The sequence below is a fragment of the Saccopteryx bilineata genome, chromosome 7 (assembly GCF_036850765.1).
Source record: "Saccopteryx bilineata isolate mSacBil1 chromosome 7, mSacBil1_pri_phased_curated, whole genome shotgun sequence".
NCBI lineage: Eukaryota > Metazoa > Chordata > Mammalia > Chiroptera > Emballonuridae > Saccopteryx > Saccopteryx bilineata.
The window spans coordinates 3,650,077-3,668,306 of NC_089496.1; the positions used below are offsets into that span (position 1 = coordinate 3,650,077).

The 18,230-nt window shown below is 35.5% G+C and overlaps 1 protein-coding gene and 1 non-coding gene across 4 annotated transcripts in view; one reads left to right on the forward strand and one right to left on the reverse strand.

Moving 5' to 3' along the window:
- SEMA3D (semaphorin 3D) overlaps positions 1–18,230 on the forward strand; it is a 238,833-nt gene that overhangs the window by 123,033 nt on the left and 97,570 nt on the right. For all 3 annotated transcript variants that reach the window (XM_066239284.1, XM_066239283.1, XM_066239285.1), the window contains one exon: positions 17,889–17,951. In XM_066239284.1, coding sequence (XP_066095381.1) covers positions 17,889–17,951 — 63 coding nt within the window. The remainder of the gene's footprint in view (positions 1–17,888; positions 17,952–18,230) is intronic.
- Positions 11,379–11,485, reverse strand: LOC136311348 (U6 spliceosomal RNA). Its single transcript, XR_010726747.1, has one exon. It is a non-coding gene; the product is annotated as a U6 spliceosomal RNA (small nuclear RNA).

Sequence of the window (18,230 nt, forward strand, 5' to 3'; positions counted from 1 at the left end):
CTGTTGAGAAATCAGCTGACAGCCTTATGGGAGCTCCCTTGTAGGTAACTTTTTTTTTCTTGCTGCTTTTAAGATTCTCTCTTTGTCCTTAATTTTGTCCTTAATTCTAATTTTGATGTGTCTTTCTGTGGGCCTCTTTGGGTCCATCTTGTTTGGGATTCTCTGCACTTCCTGAACTTGTTTGTTTTTTTCCTTCACCAGTTTAGGAAAGTTTTCAGTCATTTTTTAAAAATATGTTCTTGATCCATTGCTTTCTCCTTTTTCTTCTTTACCTCTGTGTGTGGATGTTGTGCTTCATGTTGTCCTAAACTATCTTCTTTAATTTTTTTCTTTTTGTTGGTCTGATTAGGTGTTTTTATTCTACCTTGTCTTTCTTTTTTTTTTTTTTTTTTTTTTTTTCCGTATTTTTCTGAAGCTGGAAACAGGGAGAGACAGTCAGACAGACTCCCGCATGTGCCCGACCGGGATCCACCCGGCAAGCCCACCAGGGGCCACGCTCTGCCCATCAGGGGGCGATGCTCTGCCCATCCTGGGTGTCGCCATGTTGCGACCAGAGCCACTCTAGCGCCTGAGGCAGAGGCCACAGAGCCATCCCCAGTGCCTGGGCCATCTTTGCTCCAATGGAGCCTTGGCTGCGGGAGGGGAAGAGAGAGACAGAGAGGAAAGTGCGGTGGAGGGGTGGAGAAGCAAATGGGCGCTTCTCCTATGTGCCCTGGCCAGGAATCGAACCCGGGTCCTCTGCACACTAGGCCGACGCTCTACCGCTGAGCCAACCAGCCAGGGCTCTACCTTGTCTTTCAATTGGCTGATTTCACCCTCTGCTTTATATAAGCTACTGTTTATTTATTCCAGTGTATTCTTTATTTCAGTTATTGTATTCTTTATTTCTGACTGTCCCTTTTTTATGGTTTCTGTGATCTTTTTCATGCTGCTGAGCATTCTTATAACCATTACTTTGAACTCTATATCTGATCATTTGCTTGCCTTCACTTCAGTTAGCTCTTTCTCTGGAGAGTTCTCCTATTTTGTCATATAGAATCTGTTTCTTTGTCTTCCCATTTTGGCTGCCTCTTTGTTTTTATTTCTATATGTTGGATAGATCTGCTATGACTCTCAGTCTTTGTGAAATGGCCATAAATAGCATGTATCCTGTGGGGTCCAATGGTACAAACTTCTTGATCACCTGATCTAGGTGATCCAGGATTGTCCCTTGTGTGGGTTTTGGTTTTGTGGGCCCTCCTGTTGTAATTAAGGCTTGATTGCTATTGGCCTATTTGTTCATGAGTTTTACCATCAGGCTGGCTGACTGTGAGGCTTAAAACCAACTACAGTGTGTGAGCTTCTGTGCATGTGCTGACCACACAAAGTGGTATTTGCCTCTGCAGGGTTTGGTGCCTGCCAAGATCTCCCATTGGATGAGCTGCTTGTAAAGCTTATTGGATCCTGCTCTGATGTTGTCTGAAGCTGTCTACAGGGTGTGTTGACTCTGAGTCTCTTGGGAGGGACTCTGGTGTCAGCCAATGTAAGGCACTACCTGTGACTGGTCCTTGACAACCTGTTTGGAGCTATAAGCATTCCACAGTTTATGGCTGTCTCTTCTGGGCCAGGGTGCATGCAGGAAAGATGATGCTGCACATAAAAGATGAATTTTCCCAACACTGGGCCCATGGGCAGGTCAGCAAAAGTCCCAAGGCACCTCAATTTTTGCCTCTGCCTACCTTTGCCTTCTGGCTGCCTGTTAGGCTCAGTTAATGAAAGAGCCCCTGTCTGTGCTCCTCAGCATCATATAAGCTCCAGAGTGGGAGTCCAGGGGATAGGTCTGTTGCTTTCCCCTATGCTGATTCCTCTAGGCTCTACCCAAGGAACATGGTGCCGAGGTATGAGAAAATAATTCAGCACAGGGATCCTGGTGGCTGTCCCTTCAGCTGTTTCCCTAGAACCACAAACCCAAGAATCCCTTTACACAACTGGGCAGCTCTTCTCTCCCTCTGCCAGAACTGTGAGTGGCTGTGAACGAATTTTGTGTGTTGGCCCTTTACAAGGGTGCCTATGTTTCTAATGGACTCTGCTCTACAGAAAACCCACTACTTTTCACAGGCAGATGTTATGTGGTCTCCTCTTCCCAGCTCTGATGTTCTGGGATGGGGATCCTGGTTTGGGATATAAACTTCGTGCTTCTCAGGGGGAACTCCCTACAGTTGAGATATTTCTCCAGAGCCTCAGATGCCACCCAGTTGTGGAGTAGAACCAGCCCTTCTTATGTCTCCACCCTTTCTACCTGACTTAATGTGGCTTCTTCTAGTTGTCAGTTGGTTATTCAGGATGATTGTTTCCTCTGGGAAATAAAAAAATTCTGTAGAATATATTCAGTTGAACTATCAAAATTCAGGGTATATATTTACTTAAAGTTTTTATACAAACAAGACAGTGCCTATAAAAAATTAGCCACTGTCATTTCATACTGACCACAAGCCTTTAGTGAGAAAGGACCAGAAATTATAGAAAAATTATGTACAAAACTAATTTAGTGATAAATATTTAATACCATCTTATTATCTTTACTCTGCTCAGAATAGATTTTGAGTCTTTTAAAAATCAATGTGCTGGTATATGCTCAATAAATTTTGATGAGTAAACTACTGTATAAGAAGGAAGTCAAAACCAAACCTTTAGGGTATTTTCACAATTTGGAGAGTAGAAATTAAGTAGACATTTTTTTTTAACTCTCTGACATTTAGATAAGAAAGATAAGATTCTGATCTTTGTTTTGAGTGAAAAAACTTTCTATAGGGGTTTAACAGACTTAGAAACAAATATAAGCACACATCATGAGAGACATGATAACTCACAATTTAAGAGGCTTTTCTAAATTTGTTCTGTAAGGCCTCTATCAGATACGTACTGAATACCCTGTACGTATGTAGTTCTCTCTAGGAAAGGTTTGGGGCAAATAATGACATTGATTTCACATACCTTTTCCCTAACATTAGACCAAATTTGAGCCATTAGAACCAGCCAGAAGAGATCTTATTCCAAGGGTAAGTCATGAATCTGAAACTGTATTTACCACCCTCAACTTTTCTGTTATAGGTTGAGTTCCCCCAGAAGCTCACTATGAGATGAAGATTAGCTTAGAGAATATTTGTAAGGTAGAGTTTTTAGAATGAACATGTGGGAGAGGGTCGCTAAGGAAGTAGAGTTAGACAAAGGGAAGCTAAGCAGTGATGCAGTTCCAACAAAAGCTTCACTTGAGTGATCAAGCCGATAAGATGGCATACATTTCAATATTTTCCTCTAGTGTAAGTGATAATACCATTATTTAGTTGGGTTTATTTTATAAAAGAGAATCTCTGTTTTCTTCTTATCTGATATATCCACTGTGACCATCAATGTTATCTCTTAAAAAATTAAATCCATATATTGCTTACAGATTTATACACTTCTGCCAGTTCTTGATTTCTGAGGACTTGAATGAACTCCAGATTTCTATTGACTTCTAAGGTTCTTTGCAACACATTTCTATCCTGGTTTTATCCACTGTTTAATGTCCTCTCACTCAAACTTTATGGAGATGGTAATACCATCTGCTTACTGATGTTATCAAGGACCCAGTTTTTTCTGTCTCTTCTGTCTGTTATTCTTGGTGTTGGCATTGTCCTTAAGTTGGTAGCAAGATATCTGGAACAGTGTCATGGATCACATGCAGAAGAGAAAATGTAAAGGGGTGAAAAACCATCATTTATTATGTCTTTTCCTTAGGAGCAACAAAACCTTTTGCAGAACCCTTCCTCATATCTCATTGGCCAGAAACACATAAGTTCAGATCCTTAAATTCAAAAGAGTGGTTGGGAAACTACAATTTGCTTATATCAGTCAGTTACTTTACTCAGAAATGTTCAAGAATCAATGACATTGATCACTATAGTTAGTGAGAGAGACTAGAAAACAAGCTTTCTGAGAAATATAATTTACTTAGGGAACTGATTTTTTTCCTATTAAATACCCAAGACAAACATAAAAGATTTCTCAGCCAATAAAAAAGAAGAGTGTGTATTGTCTATTCATAGAGGATTATCAAGATTAGCTAGTTCTATAAGGAGATTATCTGTAAACATTTTTTTTCTTTCAGGAAATAGCCTTGGAAAGTATTCAGTGCAAGTAAAAATCTTTGAAATTATTTTTCTCGACCATACATGGTAAAAATCGAAAAATCTTCTAGCCTTTACAAATACTTCTCTTGCTTACATAAGAGTTTATTTGCCTCAGTAAAAATCCTCTGTTATTTTTATGTAATCTGAGCTTTATGATATCTAGTCTGCTGCAGACCTCTTCAAATTTGCTGCTATTCTGTATGTTTTCTTCCTTCATATAACTTGTTGGGACTGACATTTTCAGGAGAGAATAGATTACAAGTTGACTCAAAGAATTAAAGTCTTTATCATCATTCTACTACTAATGTTTAGCATTATACACTAATTATTAAATGCACAAAGAACATATTTTAAAAACTTACATAAGTAAATATGACTTAAGCATTATTGACTATACAGCTTAACAGAATTATCCCTAAAATAATGTTGCTTTGATTGATTTGAATTTGTCAGTTTCTGAGGTTGGAACCGATTTTATGAATTTGTATTAAAACTTGAGATTTTGTTTGTGACTGAATTTTCAATCATTTATTTTCTTTTATTCTACTTTAGTCAGTGTTTTTTTGTTGTTTTGTTTTTTATTAAAAAGTCATTTGAGTGTCTACTGTTAACTCTAAGAATATTATACTAGAATATAATACTCAGGTCTGTCATTGCTCATGCCCTCGTTAGGGAGACAAGGCATAACACAGTTTAATGAGTTAAAAGACAAGAGAGAAATTCTTTAAATATCCAAAATAATGGGACAGATAGATCACATATCATCGAAAGTCAGGGATGGGAAAAAAATTTACATGTTGTGCACGGGATTTAAACTAGTTCAAAAGCAATTGTTTTAGTTAACTAGTCAATTAAAAATGGCTTGCCCTTAGCTTTTGATCGAGGTTTATTGTTTTCCTGTTCAGTTAGGATGGGGAAAACCATGTCTGAGAAATGAAGTAGAAGAGAGTCATTTCTCTCCTCCATGTGGCTATTTCTCATAGTTTAAGTCAACGATTTTCATTTTTCTTTTTTGTTTTTTTGTATTTTTCTGAAGTTAGCAGTGGAGAGGCAGTCAGACAGACTCCTGCATGTGCTTGACTGGGATCCACCCGGCATGCCCACCAGGGGGCGATGCTCTGCCCATCTAGGGTGTTGCTTTGTTTTGGCCTGAGCCATTCTAGTGCCTGAGGCGGAGGACCTGGAGCCATCCTCAGCGTCCAGGCCAACTTTTTACTTCAATGGAGCCTTGGCTGTGGGAAAGGAAGGGAGAGATAGGAAGGAGAGGGGGGCAGGTGGAGAAGCAAATGGGCTCTTCTCCTGTGTGCCTTGGCTGGGAATCGAACCCTGGACAGACTTTCACATGCTGGGCTGACGCTCTACTGCTGAGCCAACTAGCCAGGGCCTAAGTCAATGATTTTCGACCTTTTTCATCTCATGGCACACATTACTAAAATTCTGTGGAATACTAAAAATATATTATATTTTTGTGATGATCTGACAAAACAAAAATAGATATAATTTTGATTCATTCACACTAGTCAGCTATTGTTGTGTTGGCTGTTGTTGTTTTTGTTTATTTGTCAATCTAAGGGAAAGAGGTCAGTCCCCCTGACTAAATAGTCAGGTGTTGCATGTTTTAACAATTCTTGCAGCACACTAGTGTGCCTCCTGTGATACACTGGTTGAAAATTGCTGGTTTAAGTTAACGAAATTAGATTTATCTGCCCTTGCTCTTAATATTTACCCCATCTGTAGGGTCAGAGGGAATATATATATATATATATATATATATATATATATATAATTTTAATAGTTCAACTGTAGATGGACATTTATATCTATTTATCATTCATTTATGAGTGACACATTAGAAACCCACTCATGGCAGACATAATAATGAAAGTGTTGACATTTGTACAATATGGTTTAAGGGCCTATGATTTCTAAACAAATGATTTTCAACTACTTGCCATCTGTCACACTGTGACTACAAGTGAACATTCTCCACTTCAGCTAGCCTTAAGTAGTCTTAGCAATAATTTATATAAAATCCAGGGCTCTCTCTATGTAAACATCAGGAGTAATATATACAAGTTGAAAGTCTCTCTCTTTTTTTTAATGAAGTCATAGATGACAGTAAAAAAAAAATGTTCAGTCTTCTCTGTTTGATTATGTTACTTAGCCGGGCTTCTGAGTTAATGAATTGTTGGGATCCTTCCATCTCAAAATATTACTCATTTTGGAACCAGTTCAAGCCATGCATGGGTGGAACAAGTCTCTAAACCAGGATGTAAGCAAACAGGTCACAAAGGGAATGATTTATTAAACTAAGCACTGCTTTTGTATCTGTTTTATTCAAACATTTATTTCTTAGTTTTCTTTCTCTGTTCCTCTCTCTTTTTTTTTCCCAAGTGGGCTATTGAAACAGATGAGAAGACCAATGAGAAATTAACTTGGAGACTACAATTATTACTTATTTCACCTACTAATCAATAGTAACTCATGGAGAATAATGAACAACTTCATTCTACCTCCCACCATCCCTTTCGATTCTTCTCCTGCACCTGTTTGACAACCACAGCAGGTGCATGGGTTTTGAGGTCACTGTTAGGTTGTACAGACAGTTGTTACTCAGTAATGAAAAGGTCCAATCTAAAATATAATAATTCCAACCTCATCTAAAATTGAACCTTCTGTCCCTCTACCTATCCCTGCTGCAGCATGCCATGTGAGGGAGGGCCCCGCATAGGAAATGTTCAGAGGCTTCTTCTACCTAGTGGTCCTTTTCTGGAAGCTTGTTAAAGTATGAGACTTTTAGAGTCAAATCAGGACAAGGGACGGTGAAAAGGTTTAGAAAAGTGTCCACTCTACAGTCATTGTCCCAGGGACTTTTCAACTCTCTGACCCTGTCAGATATTTTAAGGTTGACTTTTTTCATAGGAACCTTTGTGAATTTGGGGAATTTCTACTTTCTGGAGTTTTATTTTTTCTTATTTATTTAAGGCAACTGTATTTCTTTTCTGAACGGTATGTTCTCATTCTTTACCATGCAATAGACTACAGTTTTTCTAGCTGTTAATTTCTGAAGTTGTTTCTCAATACTCTTGAACTGGACCAAAGGTGATCTCATGCCATCCGATTTTTGAGTGAGCATGACTCCCATCTGTTCCAGAGGAAGCTGCCACCTCATTTTCTTGGACACACTCTAGAAGTTCAGGCTGATACTGATATATAACTATTGAGCCCATTATTTGTATTCATACAGCTTATCAGTCTCTCTCTCACTCTTTAGACATTAGTCCTTGATGTCCCATAAACTACATGTTCAATAGAAAGTGCTTCTTAAGGTCCCACCAAGCCCTTTACTAAAACCAACTCCTCGCCTAGGGGTTGTAGGACACATGATACACCTGTCTCATGAAATAGTTTTCTCAAGTTTCCAACTATTTTATGGTTTGAACATGGGTGAAAACATCTAAATGATTCATGTCCACCTACTTGGAAAATTTGTGCATCTTGAGCTTACATCTTATTTTGAGTTTTTTGTCAGCTAATACGTCTTTTTAAACAATTTGCTATACTATCTAAACCATAAAGTGAGCACTCGAAAGAATGTTTGCTGAACCTACAAATGTTATGTGAACTCACTGTGTATCATTCCTGAAGTATTCACACTGGGACTGTAGGAGCAATCAAATGAGAATGTTAATTTTCTTATTAATATTACTTGTTTTTTGGATAGTAATAGCCCCAATCAAAACATTTGTTTTACATCTCATTTCCCATACTTTTCCATAGTATTTCTGTTGTTATAGTATATCAAAGCTAAGCTATAACAATCTAGGTAGACAGTGTAGGATGTGTATTTATCTGCTTTTAAGTAATCTTCAAAATTCATCTTTAAATAGTTTATTGTCACTTTGAGATAATACTTACCTTTATTCCTTTTTATTTTATTAATTTTTTTTCTTGAAATTGATATATGTCAGAATTAAATAGTTCACATAAAATGTTCAAAGAACTGCTGTTAGCTAAGCAAAAATGACCTCTAACTGGCCCCATCCAACAACAATCTCTTAGCTAAACTTACAATGTTGAAAGGAAAGGCTGGACAATACTTAATTTTTTTCTCTTTAAAGTAATTTATATTTGTTTTTAATGTAAAAAGTAGTAAATATGTTTCAGGAGGGGGTGGAGAAGTTAGCTTTTCTACTAGTTTTAAAATGGAAAAGCAATGTACCAGAACAATATATACAATATATAAGTCTAACTCCATATATTAATGGAAAAACCTGAGACAATTTCATTTTACTTTGCTAAAATTTAGGTCCTCACATTTACTCTGTTGGTTATTGAACCACAAATAATCAGAATTAATTAAAAAGAACACAGGTTAACTTAAGGATGAAATGCTTACACTAGAACTTGAACACTTTTAAGAAGACTGACCTTGTATTTATTTTTTTAGCAGGATGTTAAATAAGTAATTCTACATTTACAAATGATTTTTTTTCCACCAAACAATAAAATGTAATTATTGTACTATTTTTCTTCTTATTGAACATGTAAACTAGTATGTAATTATAAAAATTAGTTCAATTACTTGAAATTCATCAAACTCTGCCATTTTGAGGCATTTTTATTAGGAAAATAACTAAGCTAAATGAGTTTATAACTTTAAATATAATAATTTTCGGTAGAATATTTAAATGCCTATCATTGTATAGCATGAAAAGGACTTTGTTGTTTTCTCTTCCTTGAGAAAGTCTTACAACAAGAGTGTTTTCATACATGAGAATCCTGTACTTGCTTGCTTTATGTTGAGTATAAGCAGAAACACTTTTACAAATCTGAATGACCTGCTGACTCAAGTTCATTAACTCACTTTATGGCCAAATAAGACATTCCCATCTAATGCTTTATCCTGTAAGTTTATTCTTTAGGGGAAAAGATTTCAAATAAATAACTTCTTATTTAAAATCAAGTTATTGATAAAAGAAAATTGCCACCCCTTTTATATTCAGTTAGTACTTGAAATTAAGAAAATATAAACACTTGGAAACCATGTGGACATCCCAATAAATTAACTTTTGGAATAAGGCGCCCTGCTTAGTTTCATGGTGATTAATCTGTTTCTACTGCCCGTGGAGCACATGCTGTTTGGTAATCACAGAGGTGGAACAATTGCCTCGTTCATGGATGGGCCGGCTCCCCAGCTCGGGTGCTGATGTGCGGGTCCCATCTGGTCCCTGCAGCGGACCGTCAGGATGTTGTCAGACTGCTCATGCATCTGCCAGGACTCTGACAAGAACTCTCCATTTTAAGGGAAACTGTGCAGATCACTTTGCAGTAATTGTTGGATGCTTATTATGCATGTGATGCGGTGCCAAGTGCTGAGGACAGTAGGAAGAAGCAATGTCCCCCGTCACTCAATAGCAGTGGCCACGAAATTTCAATGAGTCATATAATCCTTTAACAAGATAATGAAGACTGTGACTTGTGTTCCTTACAAAACTGAAATCTAGCTACAAACATAACTCTACCACAAATTCAAGATTACCAATCCATTTATGGAGTCCTTAAAATTTCTTTTAATTTGTATAATACAATAGTATTTCTCTTACTTTCTTACAATATGTATTTATTGAACCCCTACTATGTTCCTAGCTGCTAAGAAATATAGTGGAGAGAAAAAACCAGTGAGGCCTCTGTTTTTATGGTGCTTCTAAATTGGGGGCCATTTGTTGTTGTTGGAGAAGAGAAAAGGAAACAAATAAGAAAATATCAGTGTTAAGTGTTATTTTAAAAATGCAGTATTCTTGGGAAACTACTTTAGATTTGTCTTCAGGGAAGGCCTTTCTGGGGAGGTAACATCAACATGGCCATTTAGGAAAGGGACCGTCCAGAGGAGATCAGAAGCTCATTCTGAGGATACCTCTGAAAGTGCAGCATTAGCTGTTAACCAGCCTGACAGCAGGGACTCAAAATCACGTCCTTGAATTCCACTGCATTTCATTGATCTTTATGTCTAGGGAAAGAACCCACACTGAATTCACAGTACTTGCAAAAAGAAAGTAGCAGATGGATATGATGAACACAAGTGTATTAGAATTCTGAGGTGGTTGGTAGAAGAAAGCTAAATATAAAAAATATTTTGAGCTGAATCCTAAAAAATGAATGGGAGACACCAGTCTCACCCAAGACTTCCTGAAGGGAGCTACATAGGCAGATCAAACCCCAAACTGGAGAATTTAAACTACCCATCTGTAAAAATTTCTACTCCAGCCAGTTTGAATTATATAAGCGTTATTTGCCTTTGGTTCCCCTGTCCTGATTTTTCAATAGTCATTCTCTAAGCTCAGACCTCTTACTTCTCTCTCTCCTTGGAATCCAGAATAGTCATTGTTCCTTGGTTGTTCAAATTCTTGTACTGTATGGCTTTTAGAGCAACATTTTTTCCAACTTATTTGCAATCATTCTGAAACTTGAATCCTGTTATTTGATTGAGATGGTCTTGCATTTTTATGGCTCTGAATTGTTTTGTGTTTAATTAGGTTTTATGAACAAATTATAACTTCCTCTTTTGTATTCTATTCAATTGTTTTGGCATCTCTGAATTAGGCCAAAAGGCATTTGACTGACCTTGCACTTGCTAACTTGAGTCAATTAAAATGCTTCTCCAGAGATGAAACAAAAACCAGATATAATTAGAATTTCCTTGGGATGTTGTTAAAATTTCTTATCACTATTTGAATGTTTCTATAACTTGCCTAAAATTAAATAATTAAAAATAAATTGCCTGACATTTTCACCTTACCAAATGATAACTGTTAATGAATTATGAAAACTATGAATGAAACAATAATTATTAGGGACATTGCAATGTTTTACCTGTGAGTTCCTCCTGCCTATTTGTGTTCAAAGTGAAATAGAGTAATTCAAAAATCAAACAAACTAACAAAAAAATTTTGGATTTTAGATAAATATGAACAAATGAAATCAATATATGGTAACTAGACCAAAGGTTTATTTTATATGTGCATCCCCCACTATATTTGCATTAGAAAATTAATATTAAATCTCTTTTGCAAAAATGTGTTTAAGATATAACTTTACATCAAATGAATATATGTAAAGTAAATTGAAATTACTTCTCATTCTATTAAAATGATCTCTCTCATACTGATAAATCTATATTCTCAAACAAAAAATATATACATATATATGTTTACTCTCAATCTTTTCAAAAATATGGAACACTTCATGAAATTCTGTGTCATCTTTGTTCAGGAGCAATGGTAATCTTCTGTTTGTGGTTCCAATTTTAGTATATGGGCTGTTGAACAGAACACTATACATATATTGTTTGAGGTTCCTATTTGATTCTTCCAAGTGTAAATGTAAAAGTTAAATTTTTGAAAATAATTTCCACTGTGAACTATTATGAAAAAGAAATGAGCATACTAACATGGTTAAGTCAGTAAGTTATAGAATTCAGGGACTGACTTAACAGACTAACTTCTTTTAAAACATTAAACTAATAAATTATCACTTCCAGATAGAGAAATCTTATAAATTATTTAATCTTGTTTCCCACAGTAGTTTTCTATTATCAACTTAATCTATAAGGTTAGCACTGAAATTAAAACCAATTTGCAACCCCTTAGTTATTTAGTAATGGTTACACCCTGGACAGTTATACTGAGAGGTATTCTTGGGCTCATCAAGACCTCCAGAGATCTGTTTGATTTCTGATGAGTGTCCTGCATGTAGGAGAGCAGCAGTAAGCTTTCTACATATTTGAGATTTTTGATTTCTAAACTCCAAGTCCCCAGTGACTACTCATCATCAAAATAATAGCCTTGAAACCTGTATCTGGTACATCCTACGTTAGTTTGTGTGGGAATATTTCAGGATAATTCAAACATGCCAGTTGTGCAATTGGCATTTCTGCTTCTAGTATGCCTTCTTTGATAAGTGAAAGAAAAATATTTGTGGGTAACTTTCTAAGGGAGTGGTGTACAGCTGCATCAACTTCTGGATGGTACCACTGGGCATAGCTTGCATACACTTTTGGAAAGAGAGGTGTGCGTCTTTGTGTCCCCCTACTTAATGGAACTTTTAGTGTGGCACAGCACTGCTTGTACAAGACACTAATGTACCAGAAAATGTATCAGGTGCTAGGTATTTTTTGAGCTTTTGTATTAACTATGTTAAAACTTGAGATTACATGTGAAATATGTTATTTTATACCCATCAGATTTAGCATCTCTGTATCTTCCTGTGGATACCTATAATTCTGTCTCTGTTTCCTTTCTTGTTACTGCTTTTCACCCTCTATAACCACACACAATTTGACTGGAAAAATATGAACATGGTGGAATCTATAACTAGAGATAGAGCTGTATGTTACATAATAACTTCAAAAGATCATTGAAAAAAATGTTACTTGAACATATTTCTGCAAACTCTATGTAAATATGAGTGTGGTTTATTTGCTTTCTTCTGTTTTTAGATTGAATTAAGAAAAATTACATTTCTTTAAAGTCTTTATCAACAAGGAATCAAACATTTTTTTTAAAAAAAGACTTTATTCTAATGACTAGGTGGCAAACAAGAGGAAATCCGACCGTAAATCATAATTAAAATGATCTTTTAAATATTGGCACAACTACAATGGTGTTTTTTAAAGTAAATGTTTAGTCTGGAAAACAATCAGATATCTCCTAGGTGGTTGTTATTAAGGTAATTTTATTTGTGATGTCTAGATTCTTGACAACATTGTGTCAAAATAAGCCAATATATAATTCCTTCTAATCTTTACTTTTAAGGCTTCAATGTTACTTTAAGAGGTAAAATTATCTTTGTGATACTATCTTAGAATTCCTGTGTAATAATAATAATGTTCCAAAGATAATTTATATTTTTAACAGGTGCTAGACTTTATGGGATTGAAGATAAATGATGAAAAATTATATATAATAACATCTTGGAGAAAAAGTCTGCTTTGTAAACAGAAAATAGGGGATTTTATTAAAATTGGTTTCTGGAGTGCAACAAATTCCCAGTGCTGTGTATTTTTATACAACTTTACCCACTGTTCAAATCCTAAGTTTCTAAAGCTTGTAATTTTAGTTATACTGCTTCACACACTAGGATGGCACATTTAATTTATAATTACATGACTTATAATCAATAACTGAAAATGTACAAAGACATTAAAACATCTTTTAGCTATTTGTATTCTTTTGCAAAGAAACAAAGAAATCTAGAATCACTATTTTAATGTCAGGTCCTTAAGAAAAAAATAGAGTTGAAACTGTTAAACTAAACTATTAGGCTAGTGTTGAAACTATTAAGAGCAAACAGTTTAAAGCAATGGTTCAGAGTCAGACTGGTAGAAACTGTTGTTTACCATTGATGTTTCTGGTTCCATCGATGTTCTTTGGTTCTCCCCAAGCACAATAACTCTATCCTCTGTGATCTCTCCTCACTTTATATTTCCCATGGAAATGAGTTCTTTTATCTAGCTACAAAGCTGTCTTGCTTTCTCAAATCCTAGCACCTCAATGCCACACCTTTCTGGGCATACTGAAAGCCCTTCAAAGTCATGTGCCTAATGAAATAATGATCGATGATTAGTAACTACTTTGTGCTAACTTTGGACCTGTCAGTTAGATTTCAAAAATGATACAAAGATTGCTTTCACATTTTGTTAATTTTAAATAGCTCCCTCTGTTTGAATCCCCCATAAATATATTCAAAATAAATTTTAGAAACTTCATTTATTGCATAATTTAACTCAACTAGTACACTGTTTTAAGGTAAAAAATAGAATACTCTGATGACTATTTACTTCTTTAAGTTTCATTTACTAAGCATGAAAGAGTTCTATATTTTCCTTTTCTTTTTTATAGTATTAATACTAGTAAGATATTCAGGTTTGACCAAATCTATAAATGGTCTAAATTTATTTTTGAAATGTTATTAAATCTCACCATCTTATAAAATAGAAAAGAAAGGATTTATTATAGCTAAAGGAATTGAAAAAATATTAGTCAAGATTAAAGACCAAAGAAAATAAGCTAAAAATTAAACTAATTGAGAGATCATGGACATGCATTCTTGTGTACAATTTATTTTCAGTCCAATGATACAAAGTAGAATCACTATAATAAACAAAATCATAAGTATAGAGTTGCAGTTTTGTGTAATGAAAGAATTCTGGAGATTGGTTGTACTAAGTGAGTATACTTAATATTGAACTGTGCACTTAAAATAGCTAAAATTAAAATTTTATGTACATTTTATCACAATTAATTTTTAAAAGAATCAGCAAGAAAAAGTGAGAGGCTAGCTTGAATTCCTAAGATCAAATAGGAAGCAATAATTTCATAAATTCAAGATGCCATTTGTAAAGGAGAGAATAAGATCACTCAGTTCAATATTATTTCTATTAGTGATTTATAAAAATAATAAACAATAAAAAATAAAACTTGAAGAAACTTTCAAATTTCCTGCCTAGCAGCAGTGTTTTATTTCTTCTATTCATTTATTCATTTATTTAGGGCTTCACAATTGTAGGTTGATGACTATTGTAAATTGGCCTATGCATGGAACATTTTTGGTTTCTCTATTTACTAATTTTCATTGCTTAGTTGTTTTTAATTGTGTGTCATCCAGAACAAAAGCTAAAATCTGGTAAATAACTTATTTCTTTTTTTTTTTTTTTTTTTTTTTTACAGAGACAGAGAGAGAGTCAGAGAGAAGGACAGACAGGGACAGACAGACAGGAACGGAGAGATGAGAAGCATCAATTATTAGTTTTTCGTTGCACATTGCGACACCTTAGTTGTTCATTGATCATTTTCTCATATGTGCCTTGACTGTGGGCCTTCAGCAGACCGAGTAACCCCTCGCTCGAGCCAGCGACCTTGGGTCCAGGCTGGTGAGCTTTTGCTCAAATCAAATGAGCCTGCACTCAAGCTGGCAACCTCGGAGTCTCAAACCTGGGTCCTCGGCATCCCAGTCCGACGCTCTATCCACTGCACCACCACCTGGTCAGGCAATAACTTGTTTTTTACTGCCAATTTTTCCTTGTTTCTTTTTTTCAATCTTGGACACCATCATCCTGTAATTCTGTATTCATCACTCTCATGCATTTCTTCTCATATATATACATATACCTAAAATGAATCTTATTTCAGTTGTTTTTAATGTTATTCTAAGGAGATCATGCTGCTTGTAATTTTAAAGAATATATGTTGTTCATGTAATAATGCATTGCTAAGATCCATTCTTATTGCCTTTTATTACTGTAGTGCATTCATGTTTGACTACTGGCTACTATTTAAAATTGTGTGAAAGTATAATTGCAGTGATTTAAACCATGTCTGAATAAATAGCATCTTTAGGTCCTTATTGTGAACCCTATCAAGGTTAGCTTGCCATTTGCGCTACTCCTGGCTCAACCACCTGGTCTATGTCCATCTTTGGATTGTAGGTTGTTAAAGTATGCTCTAAATGAACAACCTTGCTTTATTGCAAAAATCTCAATAGTTTCATTTTTAATAGGCTTTAAGTGCTATTTCTCTGTTCTTTATTCATAAAACCCTAAAGTTTCACTGTGAAGATAATTCATAAAACATTAGTGGCTTCTAAATAATTTGTTAATTCCAGGTTTAACCTGTCTCTTTCAATGTATTCCCTCAGGATATTTTCCTTTTCCTCACCTCTTAAAATATCTTCTGTGAACATTGGGGAGGGACATAATAGAGTTTGTCGGAACTCTTGGAACATTGTCAGCAACTAAGAGCTTGCGTTTCTTGTTTCTCCTTGCTTATAGCTTAACAGAGAGCATTTCTTTCTGTGAGCTAATGAAGTAATGTACCTGTTTGAACCTTACTTTCCAAAAACTTCATGACACAATTTCTAAAGTTTGTTAAAAAACAAAAAAAATAAATAACAAAAAAAATCAAACCTTTATGATAGATTCAATACTACTAAAAAATGCCTGACCAGGTGGTAGGGCAGTGGATAGAGCATCAGACTGGCTTGTGGAGGACCCAGGTTCAAAATCCCTAGATCACTGGCTTGAGCGCAGGCTCATCTGACTTGAACGTGAGCTCATCCGACTTGAACGTGGACTCACAGGCTTGAGCGCGGGCTTGCTGGCTTAAGCATGAGATCATAGATATGACCCATGGTCGCTTGCTTGAGCCTAGAGGTCACTGGCTTGAAGCCCAAGGTTACTGGCTTGAGCAAGGGATCACTTGCTCTGCTTTAGCCCCCACATGATCGCTGGCTTGAGTGCAAAGATCGCTGGCTTGAGCAAGTGGTCACATGCTCTGCTGTAGCCCCCCCACCCCCTTCGTCAAAGCACATACGAGAAACCAATTGATGAATAATTAAAGTGCTGCAACAAAGAATTGATACTTCTCATCTCTCTCCCTTCCTGTCTGTTGCTGTCTCTCCCTCTCTGACTTTGTCTCGTCAAAAAAAAAAAAAAAGAAAAAGAAAAAGTATTAACATATAATTAAAACCTAGCATCCAAGGAGTTTGCTGCCTTTGTCCTTAATTATTTGCCCAAACACTATTTCCTGTATTATGTAGTGGTTGAGACACCCTTTCCTCTGGTTCAGGAAGCTCTTTGGGTCATATTTTGATTCTGCTCTGGCCCTTGACATGTTATTTCATGACTCTACGAGTAAGTTTTCTGACCTGAAAATGAAGAGGGTAACTAGAGCTATCACATACAGTCAATATGAGATTTTGATAAGATGATACATATAAAATGCTTAAGTAAGTGTCAGATGAATCTGAGCTCCATAAGTGTTAATTAGGATAGGGCAAAAGCAGGTTCACAGTTGTGAGTACACAAACCAGTTCTTGTATTGTTATTGTTGTCTTATTTTCCATACAATCAACTGTAAACCTACTTTTGCCTGACCTGTATTATCAACAAATTGACACTGGTCCTTGGGTTGGAGTAAGTGATGAGCTCTTGTGATGAAAAGCTGTTACCGCACCGCATTGCCCATGTTTAATAGTGCACTGCCACTCTGAGCAAACACAGAGAAATAGGGTATGATATAGACCAGGGGTAGGGAACTTTTTGGCTGAGAGAGCCATGAACGCCACATATTTTAAAATGTAACTCCATGAAAGCCATACAACCACCTGTGTACATTACGCATTATCCAATAAAAATTTGGTGTTGTCCCAGAGGACAGCTGTGATTGGTTCCAGTCACCCGGAACCATGAACATGAGTGGTAGGAAATGAATGGATTGTAATACATGAGAATGTTTTATATTTTTAATGTTATTATTTTTTTTATTAAAGATTTGTCTGTGAGCCAGATACAGCCATCAGAAGAGCCACATCTGGCCTGTGAGCCATAGGTTCTCGACTCCTGATATAGACTCTCCTACTTAAGCAAATGCTAATCTGAAATTCTGTTGATATCACAATAAGAACTTACAGGTTTATGAACATAACTTATCTATTCATAAATGCATTTTAAAGGAAATAAGATTAACAAGTAAAAGTGGATGGTTCTGGACAGTTTTGTTTTGTTTTAGAAATTTTTTAGGGTAACTTTGTAAAATACTAAATCTCAAAATTTTTACACCGTATCTAACAACATATTTTTGGCTTGATATCCACTCTTTAAATTTGCATTCTTACTTCCTTAATTAGAATTATAGGGTGTCTTAGATATTTGATTCTAACACACCTTGAAATGTTTTACAGATTTATTGGCCTGCTGCAAAGGAACGGGTGGAATTATGTAAATTAGCTGGGAAAGATGCCAATGTAAGTATAAGATTTAAAAAAATACCTTTGTTATACTGCTACTGATGTGATAGTAAATATTTATATGGGGTTTTATTAAATTAATGGCTCTGGTGTATTATTTTTAAGACTACACTAACTTATACTGTGTAAAGATTATGATATAACATATTTCTACCTTTGTCAAAGGAATGACATTATTTTTAGAAACTTAGAATTAGTTTACTTTCTGTTTCATTAATTCTGCATATTATTTTTCTCACAAAAAACCCTCAGATACATTTAAAATATTTAAAAATA